Genomic DNA, 16,043 nt, shown 5'->3' with positions numbered 1-16,043 from the left:
AAATTAAATCTACACACCCTAGTTCATACCTTACTCATGTTCCCATGTTAGATATTTGGGGATTTTGGAGAAGGTACATGGCAATTTCTAGAATGGGACCTTAAATGACTGAGCAGTTTCTTCCTGCACCTTATATGAATAATGCCCAAAGCTCTGATCGCCTATATTCTCAGTCTAGCTCATTTTGTAAGCATTTCAGCTCTGAAAATCCCACTCTCAGAGGTTCTTATTTTCCCCCTCATGATTCCTACTTATATGATTTCTTTTTAGCTACAGCAAGAGGCTTCAGGTATTAACTGGACATGTTCAACAACTTCAGGAGAAATTCCTGAATGTCAATATATGACATTGCAACTTGGCTTTCACAGGCATTAGCTATGTGAGATAAGTATAGCAAAACTCTGAGTGAAGATAAAGGCAGTCATGCTTCCTAACTCTTGGTTTAATATTTTAAATCAATGTAGCAGGCCACAATATTGGATTAAGAATTCAACATTGATAGAAATAATTAAGGAGAAATAAAAAAAACCCAATCATTTGCCAATATCATAATAAACATTGCATTATTGAGCAGCTACTATGGAACTGTGTTAGGCAGAATAGATCAAAAATCCATTCCTTAGGCCTTTATTATCATCGTGATAACCAATATAAGCAGAAAATGAACTTTTTCACTCAATGAAAATTTATTGACGTGATAATTAGATGTGAGATAGTTGAATGTAGTAACTCCATTTGCTAACCAACATTAAAATAAACATCCTAGATTGATTTGCAGTAATATTACTACTATCACCCCTTATAAGAGAAGTACAGACCATTGTAGTCAGTATGTCAAGGTAATTAACAGATTTTGTTCTGCCTCTACATGGATTTCTTTGACATGACAACCTGCATCTACGTCTAGTTTAATTTTAGATATGTCACAGTTTTTGTTTTGCTGAAAGCCAAAAGAAAAATCTCTTTAGATCTAGTTTCTCTTTTGCAAAACTTTCCAATAGATAAAAGGATAAGATAAAAATGTTTATGAGATCACAGTAGAAACCTCTGATTTCAGACCTTGGTGGACTTAACACTATCGTGTTCTTTATGCACCACGGTCTTGAGATTAATTTTTATTGCTTTCTCTCTCCTTGCTGAAGTATGAAAGGAGAAGCTTATCAAAGGGGTATTTATCAGTCACAAGCCAATAAGGAAGTGAAATTTATTTTTCCAGTTTATTTTATTCGGGAAGGTTGGGGAGTTCAGAATATAGTAGATTTGTTAAAAGAGATATGAACTTTTTGCCTTGTTATTTCCTGGAGGTGGAACTATGCTACTCTGAAGGATCCAATGCTGTTTTCGGTTAATGATGATTTAAAGAATACTGTCATGAAAAAATCTGTGCATCTTTTTAAAAACCATGTTTGTACAAAACATAAAATTAAAATGTTTTAATGTGTCTTTGCCTTTTATGTCTGTGTGCATGATCATATTTAAAGTCTTAATTAAATCTGTCATCTATTGATAAATTAATAATTCTTGTGCTGTCAAGAGTATGCTAAGGTTCAAAGCTCCAAAAACTGAATTACTAACAGTGAATTATGAGCTCAAGTTCTGTTAACTGTTCTATTAAATGGCCTTGGTTATATCATATTTAACACATTTTTTCTGCATCAATAAATCAAACCATTTAACTATGAATAATGAATATAATTATTGATACACTGCCACTTTACACATGACCTCAATAGAATATCTCACTTGCCTTCACCAGGGGAGAAATCATTGAATTGTGTCTAGAAAGATGAAGAAAAGCTCAGCACACAGAGAAAGCACTGATAAACATTGTAGACAGAATCATGCTCCACGAGGCACAGCCTTGCGACAGGGAATGGCATATTAGGAATTAAGTTCCACATGCAAGAATATTGAATGACTTTGTAACATTCAACTGATTGATGGGTTCTTGGCCTTCATGCCAGGCAACAAGCTTCCACAATGAATCAGAAACCCTGTTCAGACACAATCTTAAATTCCTTGAGTCTCAGTTCTCTATGTTCCAAGTGGAGGTGATCAAACTATATATCATCAGTGTTTGTAGCCAACGATGATAATAAAGAAATACATATACAAACATAAGATTAAAATGTTTGAAGAATCAAAATAAAGGAGGAGCTTCTAACTTGGAATTACAGTTTAGGATTTAATGGGATTTAAATGTTATTATGGAATTTGTCAAAGCAATTGTTTAGGTCTTCAGGGAGCTTCACTTTCAAATATGGGTCTGTAATTTGAGAGCTTTGACTCAATGCCAGATTGATAGCATATTTAATTTGTAGTAATTTCTAAATTCTTAATGTTCTAAGATGATCAAATTCTCAGGTTTCTAAGATAATCTATTATAATACCATGATCTTCCAGCTGCTCTGAGGGCTGTATGTATAAGTTTGTAAGTCACATTAAATACTCCAATTTGAATTGTGTCCTGTATTTCTCTCCTCAAAAATAATTGTTTATTCTGACACAGATACCATATACTGTACTAAAAATAGCAACCATTAGTTGAGTATTGCTTTATGCCAGTACTACTCTACATGCTTTTGGTGTATATTCTTGAAACCTTACAACGATGTTACAAGGCTTGTTTTTATTTTATGGATGAGGAAATTGAAACTCAGAGAAGGTAAGTAATTTGGCAAGGTCACAGAAAGAGGAAGATAATTTTTTTTCTTTCAAGTGTGTTTGGCCACAATACCCATAACTTTATTTTGGTCCACCCTGCGGTGGCTCATAGTGAGAAAAAGCTTGAGAAGCAGAGGGAAACAGTGATCCCACAACTTGTTGCAGACAATGCTAGGGTCAGAGGTCAAACCACAGGCCTTTGAAGGTGTGTGAACTGGGCTAACGTTCAAAAGCCTTGGTTCTCTCTCTTGTTCTGTGTTTAGGCAGCTCTACAAGGGCACTGGCTGGGTGGTTCTATGCACTCCTTGCCGGATTTGTGGCCCATTGAGCAGATTTTTCTGAGCTCTAACCCACTGCTATGGGTGCAGGTCCACTTCATCTGTTCACAATTGCCCAGACCATCTCATTTTCTTTTCACGGGACTGCTAAAAGGAAAAGGCACAATTCAAGAGTCCTGCTGCTATCACTCTGAAAGCAGAGGATAAAATGTTTCCACGGGGTCCCACACACATAGATGAAGATTAGTCCCAAATGTGAGCTGGTGAACTTAACAAGGCACTAGCCTTTCCCTCCAAATGCTTTATGGGAAACTTACAATAAAACAAGACCCTTACCTTCTAATTTTCCTGTTGCAGCATAGAAAACATTGCCCCATCTTGCTTTCTAAAATCTCTTTCTCTCCTATCTCTCACATCCTGTCAATTTTTGAAAGTCTCCTGAGGATATCTCAAGAGAACTCTCAAGTAAGTAGTCATAATCAGTGAGTGGGATCACCCATCATTCCTCTTCTTCTGCTCTGGTTTCTTTGCCCAGGAAACCTCAGGCAGTGCTGCCATTACTGTTTCCTGGTGGCTTCTCAAGGTTACATGGTCCTACTGTGTCATACTGTTCTAAGACTGATACGCTCATGCAGCGAACATTTCTTTCCTGAGCTCATCAATCTTTGACCATCCTCTCAAATACCCCTGTTCTCCACTTCCTAGCTTGATGTTCCCAGTGGAGGGCTGCCTTGTACTCCAAACTCTCCCAGACAATTTAATGGGATAGCCACTCTTGCCATTTCTGCTTGCTCTAGGATATGTGTTGATATCTGCGAGAGCAAGCCAGAAGACCAATGATAAATGTAGACCCAGAATTTCCTCCTGCTCTTCCAGTCATTCACATCTTCCCTCCAGATATATGATAAATATATTTTGGTTCACTCTGAAGCTTTGCAGTAGCAGCCTGGAGAAAATACCTATATCTGCTTCTCCTTAACTTATAGACATGAACAGTAGTTGCATTTATTGAACATTAGCCAGTGCTGATACCATTCTGGTTTCTCCCAGAATCTCCAACACCACTCCTATAATATGTATAAATACATTTTATTAAACAAATCAAAAATACTTTTAACAGTGAAATTCAAGCACCCTGAATTCAGAAGGCTGAATAATAAGTCCCCAAATATATCCTTGTCCGAATCTGCAGAACCTGTGAGTATGTTACCTTACATTGTTAAAGCAACTTTGCAGATGGGATTAAATTAAGGATCTTGCAATGGAAAGATGATCTTGTATTATCCTGGGTGGCCTGATATAATCACACAGATTCTTATAACAAGGATGTAGGAAGAGTCAGAATCAGACAGAAGATAATGTGACAGAGCAGATGGACAGAAAGAAAATGTCAGGGAGGAAGAAATTTTCCTCTGCCCTCCTAAATTCTTCTGGCTGGTCTAATAATTAAATTGATGTGAGATAGATTAAGAGGAGAAAGTCAAACAAAAGTTTAATAGCATGTCTACATGGGAGAGACCCAGGAAAACTGAATTATTTCACCAAAATAGCCAAAGCCCTCACCTTAAATACCACCTTCAGCTAAAGACAAGAGAGGATGTTGGGGGTAATGGTAATGGGACTTCAAAGGGGAGGAAAGCAATTTACCTGGAGATGGAAAAGCAAATGTTTGGCAAACAATATTTGCTGGCCCAGGCAGAGACAATCGGGCACAAAGTAGACTCTGATTTTTAGGCCCTGCTTAAAGAGTTTCCCTCACCACCCCTGGCTCACATTGTTTATAGATATCTCTGGTGATACCTCTATTCTAGGAGCAGGTGCTTTATCTAAATTCTTTCAGGCAGTTAAGAGAGAGGTTACAAGAAAAACTTTTTGAATCTTCTGTTTGTTAAAAATAATCAGCAAAGAGACACATTTGTTGGGGTAGGGACAAAATTTGCTGCCCTAGAAAGAGATCTGAAGAGGTTAGGTTGATGGCTTTGCTATGTTGATGGCTTTGAAGACACAGGAAGATGGCCATGAGCTATGATATACAGATGCCCTCCGGAAGCTAAAAGGATCAAGGCAATGGCTTCTCCATTGACTCCAGAAGAACCTCCTAGGGCGTCCAGAAGGAGACAGCCCTGCGGACACCTTGACCTTAGTCCAGTGGAACTAATTTTGGTCTTCTGACTTCCAGAACTGTGAGAGAATAAGTTCGTATGCTTTTAAATTACTGAATTTGTAATAATTTGTTACAGCAGTAATAGAAAATCCAAGTGCTGGGTACGCAGGAGGGGAATAAAAGTTCAAGAAGTACAAAAGAGAGCTTCCCTGGTGGTGCAGTGGTTGAGAGTCCGCCTGCCGATGCAGGGGACATGGGTTCGTGCCCCGGTCCGGGAGGATCCCACATGCCGCAGAGCGGCTGGGTCCGTGAACCATGGCCGCTGGGCCTGTGCGTCTGGAGCCTATGCTCCGCAATGGGAGAGGCCACAGCAGTGAGAGGTCTGCGTACCGCAGGAAAAAAAAAAAAAGAAGAAGTACAAAAGAAACCTAAGCAAAAAATTTTTGTAAAGGGCTTTATTTTCATGATATTTATAAAAATACGTTAATAAATATTTAAACTTCTCTATTCCAAGACAAAGAAAAATACTGCATAATTAACACGAAACAACGCATTATGCCTAACAAGGAAGACATAAAATGTCCAAGGGATATTTAGAACATTGTCATTTTTAAAGTTTCAGCATCAGAAATGTTGACGGTGAAATGATTTCCGTAAATAGATCGTCAGCAACTGACCATCTTCTCATCAGTGCACAAAGTAAATGTACACATTCATTCCCCTACCTTAACAGTGATCTATTTATTTGGATCCCCCGCTACTGTCTCCAGCTTTTATCACCATGGATGGTACAGTGTGGTATCCGGCCAAAAATAAACCACAATAGTTTTATGAATGAAAAACATTTAAAACACATCACCTTCAAATAAATAATAGTCAGCACTGAATTAACTTTGATTTAATGTAAAAATGACCTTTTAAAATAACAGTACAGAGAATTGCCAAACACATTCATACCTTTTAGATAGAACAGTAATATACAGGCTTTGAAAAATAGATAAATAAATAAATACATATGTAAATAAATAGAAGAACTCTCATAAGAAACAGGCAAAAACATTAGACGCAGTCCAGGTGGCCCCAGGAGCTATTTGTTTTTCTTCTTTCACTTTGATTCCACTAAGGCTGCAGTAGTAGCCAGTAAGCTCTCTCCAGCTCTCTAGATCAGTTGGCACTGTCCCTGTGATGAGAAAATGGGTAGTTAGTAGGACCCAAAACGTTGACCTCACAGCCCTGCACCAAGTGGTTGCTACCTAAACCACTGCTGCCCTGTGTGGCAGAAAATGCCAGGCTCTTAGATGCTGTTTAATTAGGAATAAGGAGCCTGTGGTCACAATCTTATTATTATCTTCAAAACGCCACAACATAATGCCACATTGGGCTGAAAAAAGTACATGCATGACATCACTTAAGCCTCATAGCAAACTCCATGAAGTAGCTATTATTATTTTCCCCATGTTATTGAGACTTAAAGAGATTAAGTACTTTCCCCGAGGTTATAGGAATATAAAGGGTGGAATCTAGATTCGCATTGGGGAGGAAGGGGTTGGTCTCACTACAAATTCCCTGCTCTTCACCCCTAAGCCTCAGAGGGCGCATTGTCCAAAACCAAGGGTTCTATTTTCAGGACTGAAGGCCATGAGAGACTGAGGTAAACAATACCTGTTCCTTAACAGGTAGGAAGCTTTTTCGCATCGTTGGCTAAATCTACTTCATCTTTTAGGAACATACATTTACCCAGACTCATGACAGGCGGATGAGGATGGAAGGCACTAGAAATATCCTTCTGACCTTAACAGCAAATTTAATGGTGAAATTATAATGACTTTCAGTCCTGCAGCTAAACCGTGGGTTTCTCTGATAGAAAAAAAAGGAGGCAGATGACTGACTCTAGTCACACGTGTGAATAAAACCCATAACTCACTTGTTTAGCATCTTGTTGATGATTTTTTTAACCATGGGAGCTTCAGGGTTGAGACAAACTTCCTGACCAGCCTTGAGAGTGGCTCTGCAGAGAGAAGGGAGAATCCACGTGAGGTCGGGCTGGGGGTCGGGCTGGGGTCGTCGGGAAGGCGGGGGTGACAAGCACAGCAACAGCGGCGGCACTTACACGACTTCCGTTTGGCCGCAGTGGGGTCCCGGGGGCGTCACCTTCACGCTCTGGATGTTCTTGAAGTGAATCCCCTGCACGGTCTGCAGGCACCGGCAGCGCAGTTCGGTGACCACAGGCGCCCCTGCGGGGAGGACAGACTCGGTTAGGGGGCTGTCCCGGGTTGGGCCCCCACCCGCCCCCGTCCCGCCCTGGGGGTGCCGGGCGCCGGGTCGCACCTGCTGCGCGCCGGCCGGCGGCCACCAGGACCAGGAGCAGTAGCGCGGCGCGGAGGAGCCGGGCGGCGGCGGGGTTCGCGGCGCGGGCCATGGGGTTCAGCTCGGAGGGTCGCTGCCTGCGGCGGGAAGGCGGGCTGGAGGGCTGGCGGAGCGGATTCTGTGGCTCCCCGAGCCGGGCGAAGCCCTTTTATGCCGATCGGACAGGGGCTGGCAGCCCAGGGTCAGGGAAATTCCCCGACGCACTGGCGTTCCCGGGTCCGGAAGGAGGGTGCGGCCCCGCGTGCCTCCCGCGTAATCCGCGCCCTCGAGGAGGACGTGGGGTGTCGTCTCTGCGCCGAAATCCCTGCAGGGGGAGTGAGTCGTCTTGCAGGTGGTGGTGTCACATCTTAGAGGAGAACAGGCATCATGAGGGAAGGTAGTTAAGACTGAGGGGATTAAGGCGACGGAGGAGGGAAGCAGAGAGAACTGGTTTTTCTTTTTTTTTTTTAAGTTATTGCTGAGATATACATTTCAAAGTCAGAACTGATTTTTCATGTGTTACGCATACGTATCTTGGGGCTTGATGATTTTATTTACGTCTGCATAAATACACTCTGTTAAAACACGTCATCTCAAATTATTCATAAGAATGTTCCCTTATTTCCTGGTATTTACACACAAATCAATCAAACTTGGTGTCATATCATCCCGCAGTGGTGAGGGGATGACCAGGATCAAAAGTTTAATTCAGTGTTTAAATTAGAACAAAGTGTCACAATGCTACAAAGCTGCTTTCCCCTGTGAAATTTTGGAACTTCCAGAGCTCGAGTAAATCCATGAATACCACCTTTTTTTGTGTAGAGGGTGTTAATTAATCCATGAAATAAGGAGCGGGTGGTCATTTGGAGCTGTTGCAGGGAGGGAAAGCTGCGTGGGGCTCACAGGTACACAGTTTCTAGTTTTATCCAAGAACAAAATAGGTCATAGGAATCAGGAGGGGATGCCTAGTGTGAGTCGCACCCTTTGCTCATCTAAGCACAAAAAACATGTGTTCCTGTGAAGTATCTAAGAGCTAGATCGTGAATTTAATACCATTTACTTGTTTTACGATCACAAATCTCATTTCATTTCCATGTTATATGGACTTTTCTGCTTCCAGCGATTTGATTTCCCTCTAGAGAAGTAATTGCTGTCATATTTTATTTTTTTCTAATTTCTAATAAGACATTTCAACCTGTTAACTGGAGAGTTTATTATTGTGTAGTTTATTTTTCACCCTTAGTTTTAATGCCCTTAAAGACATTTCAACCTGTTAACTGGAGAGTTTATTATTGTGTAGTTTATTTTTCACCCTTAGTTTTAATGCCCTTAGTTGGATTATACTCAGGTAGGTTTCATATGTGAGAGGTGTGGGGATACCCAGTGGGAAGCAAGAGCAGGGAGGGGATGCTCCAGGGGTGGGTAGAGGCACAGAGCAGAACTCTGCTCCAGACTGCCTGGTGCATGACATTTAAACTGCCTGTGCCTCAGTTTCTCATCTGTAAAATGGAGATTAAGGGTAGTATCTACTTCAGCGGGTTGTTATGAATAAATGTGTTAGCATTTGAACACACCAGTACATATTAAATGCTATAAATAATTTTTAAATAAATAAAATAGAAATTGCTTTTTCTGTATTACTAAGCTGAAACTAACCTAGGGATAAAATCTTTGTACAAAGAGAAAAGAATTATTGAAAAAAACAAAACAAAACAAAAACTCCTCCAATATAAAAGGTTGTTTTTTTCTTTTTGTTTTTCTTAAGAGAAAACTTAGAATGAATTTTTTTGTATCATCTAGTTTAATTGCTGGGTAATTTCATAATTCTAGTTTTAGTCATTTCAACTACAAAATGTGAATAAAAGTAAAGATGTCCCATCTTGATTATTAGAAAAGAATATGAACAAGTAGATTATAAATAAAGATTTGTCTTTACATTTATTTTTTGTCAGTAATCATCTGTACAGTCCTGAGAAAAAGGACAGGAAATTAAAAAAATTTTTTTTAAAGAGTAGGGAATGAAAGATGATCTAAAGTTTATAAAATATGAGTAACTCAACAATAATTGAGAATCTGTTTAGATATTATTGTTATTTTTTATTTTCTGGGATTCTAATTGGAATACAGTTGACGCTTGAACAACATGGGCTTGAACTGCACAGGTCCACTTATATGCAGATGTTTTTCAATAAATATATTGGAAACATTTTTGGAGATTTGTGACAATTTGAAAAAAACTTGCAGGCTAACCGCATAGCCTAGAAATGTCAAAAAAATTAAGAAAAAGTTTGGTATGTCAAGAAAGTATAGAATATATGTACATGTTAGTCTATTCCTACATAGGCATAAGGTGAGTGATATTTAATATAAAGTTAATGTGTTAGTTTTCTTCCTGTTTTATAACTTTGCTTTCATTACATTACCTTCATTGCATTACCATACAGTATGTCTTTCTCTTTCTTAATTGGGGAAACTATGTATAAGGCTATCATCACAGGTAAATTTTTTTTAATTTAACAATATTTCTAATACTATGTTATGAATATGACTGTAATACTGTAGGCCATAAGATTGTTATAATGGTTCATTCATTAGTGTATAGGCTAGGCAACTGTGAAGCAATTGTAACAATTACACTAGGCTACCACAAAGCAATCACATTGCTTCTTCATTATTAGTGAATTAATTATTATATCTGAAATAAATATGAATTTCTTTTTTACATTATCTTTCATTTTTGATGAATCATGTTAGTAATACGTATAACATCTATAGTGTTTTGTATTAAATAAGGCAATATTGATGGAGGTACTGACAGATGATTCATCTTATAAACATGACTTAAACTTACAGTATCAATAAATACAGTACAATAATGTAAATGTATTTTCTCTTCATTACGATTTTCCTAGTAATATTTTCTTTACGGTAGCTTACTTTATTTTAAGATACAGTATATAATACATATACAAAATATGTGTTAATTGACTGTTACACACTTTCCGCACTTTCACTGCCAAGGGCGCGGGTTTGATCTCTGCTTGGGGAATTAAGATCCCACAAACAGCAGGGTGTGGCCAAAACAAAACAAAACAAAATTTAAAAATTAAAAAATAAAAAGCAATAGTGTTCTGAAACCTACTAAAATAATCCAGTTCTTTCTTGTTTTAACAAGCATCTTCCCTAACTACTTGTTTTATAAGCTGAATGGCAGATGTATATGCCCAAACTTTCAACTAATACAATCACCAATTTAAAAAATATAGAGCCAACCCTAAAATAAAAACACAGGTTGCTAAATTTTATTTTGAGCTACCGTATTTACCGCATCTTGCAGATTTGATTGGCAGTATATAATCTGCCTTTACAGAGTTGCTGCTGTATCCCGAGATGATGGAGCAGCAGGAATGGGCAGTACCGTCCTGCTCTCCCCACGCTGGCCTTGGGAAGTTGTGCCTACAACTGCTAACGCTATTTTGTCACAATTACTACTTTGAGTAGAATGAGTCTGGCTCCGAGGGGAGAAGAGGGAAGATGTTGGAGCAGTAAATCCCTGGATCCATCCCTTCTTCACTCCAGAGCGTTTCACCCAATGTCAACGTCATCCACCTGGTCCAGTCTCTAGTGCATTTGTCACTTCTGCCTGCCTTGAGCCCCTTCCCACTGGTCCTGGTTACAAAACCTTGGCTTTCCTGTGGGAAACATCTTTTCTTCCTCCCAATCTGGGTAGCTCAGGTAGGGTGACCCTGCTCCAAAGCTCCAGAAGTGAGCTGATGACTGAAAGTAGTATTGGTCAGTCCTTCCAGTTTGGGTCCAGCCCCCAGCCACTCTATAGGTGCAGGGGTGGGTGAGTGACCTAAGCCTAGTCAAGTCGGAAAAATCACTGGGGGACTTCCCTGGTGACACAGTGGTTAAGAATCTGCCTGCCAATGCAGGGGACACGGGTTCGATCCCTGGTCTGGAAAGATCCCACATGCCACAGAGCAACTAAGCCCGTGCGCCACAACTACTGAGCCTGTGCTCTACAGCCCGCGAGCCACAACTACTGAGCCCATGTGCTGCAACTACTGAAGCCCCCACACCTAGAGCCCATGCTCCGCAACAAAGAGAAGCCAACGCAATGAGAAGCCCGCGCACCACAACGAAGAGTAGGCCCTGCTCACCGCAACTAGAGAAAGCCCGTGCGCAGCAATGAAAACTCAACGCAGCCATAAATAAATAAATAAATTAGAAAAATCCCTGGGGTCCTTTTTGTCAAGAAATTGCTTTTAAAAAAAAAAAAAGCGCTTGCTTCCTGTTGGGTTATATCTAGTAGAACAGAAGCTTAGAGCTTTGCCAGTGGTTGAGAACAGGTTGCCTAAAATGAAGCCAGCATAGAGAAAAGCAGCCTAATCTGGAGTGAGATTGTTACTGAAGAGAATTTTTGAACTGCAACACCAAGCTTTATCGCATCTACTCATCAGTCTTTTAGTTTCATAGGTCAAATGCTTCTCCTCTTCATTAAGCTAATTTGAGTTAGGTTTTTGTTACTGACTCCACTTATGCTAGTTATCTTACTTATCTTACACCTAGGAGGGTGTTTCAACTCACATTTAATGTCTTTCTTTCTCCATTTGTTTCAGCATTTTCAACGATAATTTTCTCAGCATTTATAAGGTGGGAATGAAGTTTGGTGCTGGGAATATAAAGAGGAATAGGAAACTCTGCCACCCTCTAACTCTCAATGCAATAAGGGAAATGAATGTACAAATAGAATTTTTTTTTTTTTTTGGCCCCACAGCTTAGTTCCCTGGGAGAGGGATTGAAATCGTGCCCCCTGCAGTGGAAGTGCAGAGTCCTAACCACTGGACCACCAGGGAAGTCCCAACAGATAGAAAATTTTTAGGAAAGCTTGATAAATACCATGGCAAACCATTCCCAAGGTATCAGGAGTGAGGAGGGACACCCAGTGCAACTCTTATATAGAGTGGCTTTATGAGAGACATCAGACAAGTTTTCCTAAAAGAAGTGCTCATTCACATTAGTCTTAAGGATAAGGAATTTTCCAGGTAAAGGGGGAACACTGAGGGGTGGAAAACATTCCAGGACAGGGCCAAATGGGCAAAGGCATGGCTATTAAAAAGAGCATGGGAATACTGGGAGAGCAAGTGGCTCATGCAGATGGAGCTCACTCTGCGAGCAAGGAGAGGGGAGAGACTGAGGCAGGAGCAGGTGGGAGGGCTCAGACACTGGAGGCCACGTGCCCATAGGATTCTGCTTGTCCATCAAGACCCAGTTTGGTGTTGCCTCCATCGGGAAGTCTCTACATGCACCTCAAGGTGTTTCCATAGCCCTCTTGCACGGACTACACCATGACCTTTATCAGCTCTCTACCACGGGGAGGGGGAAAGGCTAGGGTAACCTAAAGCTTCACAGAGTGTGTGGAAAATGAGGGGTGGTAGATACTGGAAAAGATTAATAAGCAGAAACCTCAGTTAAATAGAGTTGAGAGACCAGAAGGGGGAGCTCTCACACCCTGGGACAAGAGCAGAGCCCAAGAGGAAGAAAAAAGACTCCTTTCCTGGCAAGGACATGATCAATGACAATCCGTGGACTCTGTTTACCATAGCCCCCCAACTTCCTTCTCCTATCTATAAAAGTGTTCCTTTCTTTTTTTTTTTTTGCCGTACGCGGGCCTCTCACTGTTGCGGCCTCTCCCGTTGCGGAGCACAGGCTCCGGACGCGCAGGCTCAGCGGCCATGGCCCACGGGCCCAGCCGCTCCGCGGCATGTGGGATCCTCCTGGACCGGGACACGAACCGTGTCACCTGCATCGGCAGGTGGACTCTCAACCACTGCGCCACCAGGGAAGCCCAAAAGTGTTCTTCTTTTGCCACGTGGGGACTTGCACGCCACTTGCCGTGGTTACAGATCCCCAATTTGCAGTTCTCTGCTAATCTCAAGTAAACCCATCTTAGCTGAAGAAATATCTGACAGTCTATTTGTTTGACGTCAAAAATATTAAATCAAAAGACATTTATGAAGCACACACAATATACAAGAGACTGTGGTCAGTTTTGCAAAAGACATGTAGTGGGTAAAGCTGAAACATGAACTTCTTCACGCATACTTTCTTCTGCAATAGAGCTAGTCTTACCTTCTGTTCCTATAGTAAAGACAGCCTGGTGGTTTCAAAGTCTATGATTATTTAAATTCATTTCAACTAACTCTGAATACCAACTAATATATTAGATTTGGGCGTTATTCCAAGGCTTCTAAAGAATCAATTTCAATATAAGCTTTGTATTTCCATTTTCTTAAGATTGCTTTTTAAACTTTTAGAGAAGTAATTAAGTTACATTACATATAGTATAAGCCAAAGAAAGACAGAAATGCCAAAATTACCAAAGAATACGTCAAGAAATAGATATAGGAAATGAGGAAATGTCTCTGTGGAAATGTTTTTTATCACACTTGGCTGTGATGGGCATGAAACAGCATGATGACCCTGCTTTGATGCTTCCTGTATTGTGGAAGCAAAATTTAGGAAGTTGAGAAATTAGTTATAAACCACAGCACGCACATCAAGTACAGTGATATGTTACATATTTCAGCTAGGAAAGTTACAGTCTTCAAAAATCTTGATGATCGGAGAATATCTTCTGTAACCTTTCAGAATTTAAAAATCTGTTGATACATTCTTTATGGCTCATATATGCTCCCTTTTAGAAAATGTTATCTGTGTGTTGGAAAAACAAGTGTGATTTATGCAATTGTTAGGTGAAGCATTCCTATGTGTTTTCTTCAGGCCAATTTGGTTGGTCATGTTGTTTAACTCTTCTATACTGTTACTGATTCTTTACTGCTTTGTCTATTAAGTATTGACAGAGGTTTGTTAGAATTTTTAACTATGACTGTGGTTTCATCTATTGCTTCTTTTAGTGTTTCTCTGTTTTGCTTTATATATTTTGATAATATGATATTAAGTTCATAAGATTTTAGAATTATTTTTGTCCCTTGTAAAATTGCCACCTTTTTATTTTATATTTTTGGCCATGCCACAAGGCATGTGGGATCTTACTTCCCCAACCAGGGATCAAACCTGTGTCCCCTGCTTTGGAAGCACGCAGTCTTAACCACTGGACCACCAGAGAAGTCCCACCATCTTTTTATTTTAAATCAGCCTTCTTTGTCTCTGACTACCTCTTTCCTTAAGTCTTAACGTATTAATTTGGTCTTAAGTATTCATTCATTAAGTATGTATTCATGCCAAGTTTCTTTCAGTTGGTTTTTACATGATATAATACTTTCAATTATTTTCATTTCAAGCAATCTGGGTCTTGATATTTAAAGTATGCCTCTTTTAAGCAACATAGATTTTTTTGTCTTAATTACACAGCCTGGTAATTTTTGACTTTTAATTGGAGTGTTTATTCCATTTAAATTTACTATAATTCTTAATATAGTTGGATTTAAGTCTACTATCTTGCTCTTCTAGTTGTCCTATCTTTTTAAAAATAAACTTTCAATTTGGAATAATTTTAGATTTACAAAATATTTGTATGGATAGTACAAGGAGTTCCTGTGGACCTTCTGCCCAGTATTTCCTAATGTTGATATCTTACATGATTATAGTACACTTGTCAAAACTAAGAAATTAACATTGGTACATTACTGTTGACTAAACTCCAGTCTTCCTTCAAATCTCGTCAATTTCCATTAGTGTCTTTTTCCTCTTCCTGGATCCAGTCCAGCACACCACATTGCATTTAGTCCTCATGTCTCTTTTTTCTCCTCTGACCTGTGGCAGATTCTCAGTCTTGTCTTGTCTTTCATGACTTTGACGGTTTTGAAGAATACTCATTAGTTATTTTGTAGAATGTTCCTCCATTTGGATTTTTAGGATGATTTTTTTCACGATTATACTGGGGTTGTGGGTTTGGGGTGAGAATATCATGGAGATGAAGTGCCCTTGTCATCAAATCATATGGGGGAGGGGTAACATGATATTCACATGACGTAAGCGGTCATAATAACCTTGAGCTCTTGGTTAAGGTCTGTCTGCCAGATTCTCCACTGAAAGGATATTGTTTTTCCCTTTTCCTTATCTCTTTTTTGGAGGTAAGTCACAAAGCCCAGCCCAAACTCACGTGGGGAGGGGAATTAAACCCCACCTTCAAGAGGCTTTACTTATATTATTAGGCATTCTTCTGAAAGGAAGCCATCTCTCCCTGTGCCATCTGTTGTTTTGTTCCTTTATTCCTTAATTTTTGTCTACTTTTGTATTATTCAGGTATTTTCTTTTATCCCATTTTATCCCCTTTTCAGAGTTTTAATCCAAAATTTTGCATTCCCTTTTAATGGTTGCCCTAAAAAATTACTATATGCTTGCCACAGTATAATTTTCCTTAATACTTTCTCTAACAGTTGAAGAGATGTATCATATTCTAAATCCATTTATCTCCCTACCTATCATTTGTTATTTTTGTCATGTATTTTACTGTACAGTATGTATTTATCTCCATTGGTCATTATTATTGTTCAATAGCACAAACTGTTTGAGTTCTTAGGAAGAATCCATTTTTCTATCCTTTGCTCCCAGCTTCATTAAAAGGAAAAGAATTGCATAATTGTTTGAAAAACCACTACCATAACCATTTAATAGGAGCTCTT

General features: G+C 39.6%; 1 protein-coding gene across 1 annotated transcript; it reads right to left on the bottom strand.

The window, feature by feature from the left end:
- Positions 1-5,928: 5,928 nt before the first annotated feature.
- On the bottom strand, positions 5,929-7,727 carry LOC115864417 (growth-regulated alpha protein-like). Its single transcript, XM_030878088.3, has 4 exons — positions 7,375-7,727; positions 7,157-7,280; positions 6,971-7,054; positions 5,929-6,226 (listed from the first exon to the last, which is right to left on the bottom strand). Exons 1-4 carry the CDS (start codon positions 7,463-7,465, stop codon positions 6,211-6,213), a joined length of 315 nt encoding a protein of 104 aa, XP_030733948.1. The 5' UTR covers positions 7,466-7,727; the 3' UTR covers positions 5,929-6,210.
- Positions 7,728-16,043: the final 8,316 nt, after the last annotated feature.

The sequence above is a fragment of the Globicephala melas genome, chromosome 5, assembly GCF_963455315.2.
Source record: "Globicephala melas chromosome 5, mGloMel1.2, whole genome shotgun sequence".
NCBI classification, from domain to species: Eukaryota; Metazoa; Chordata; class Mammalia; order Artiodactyla; family Delphinidae; genus Globicephala; species Globicephala melas.
Note: the sequence above shows the minus strand (reverse complement) of the source record. Positions and strands in the feature narration are given on the sequence as shown.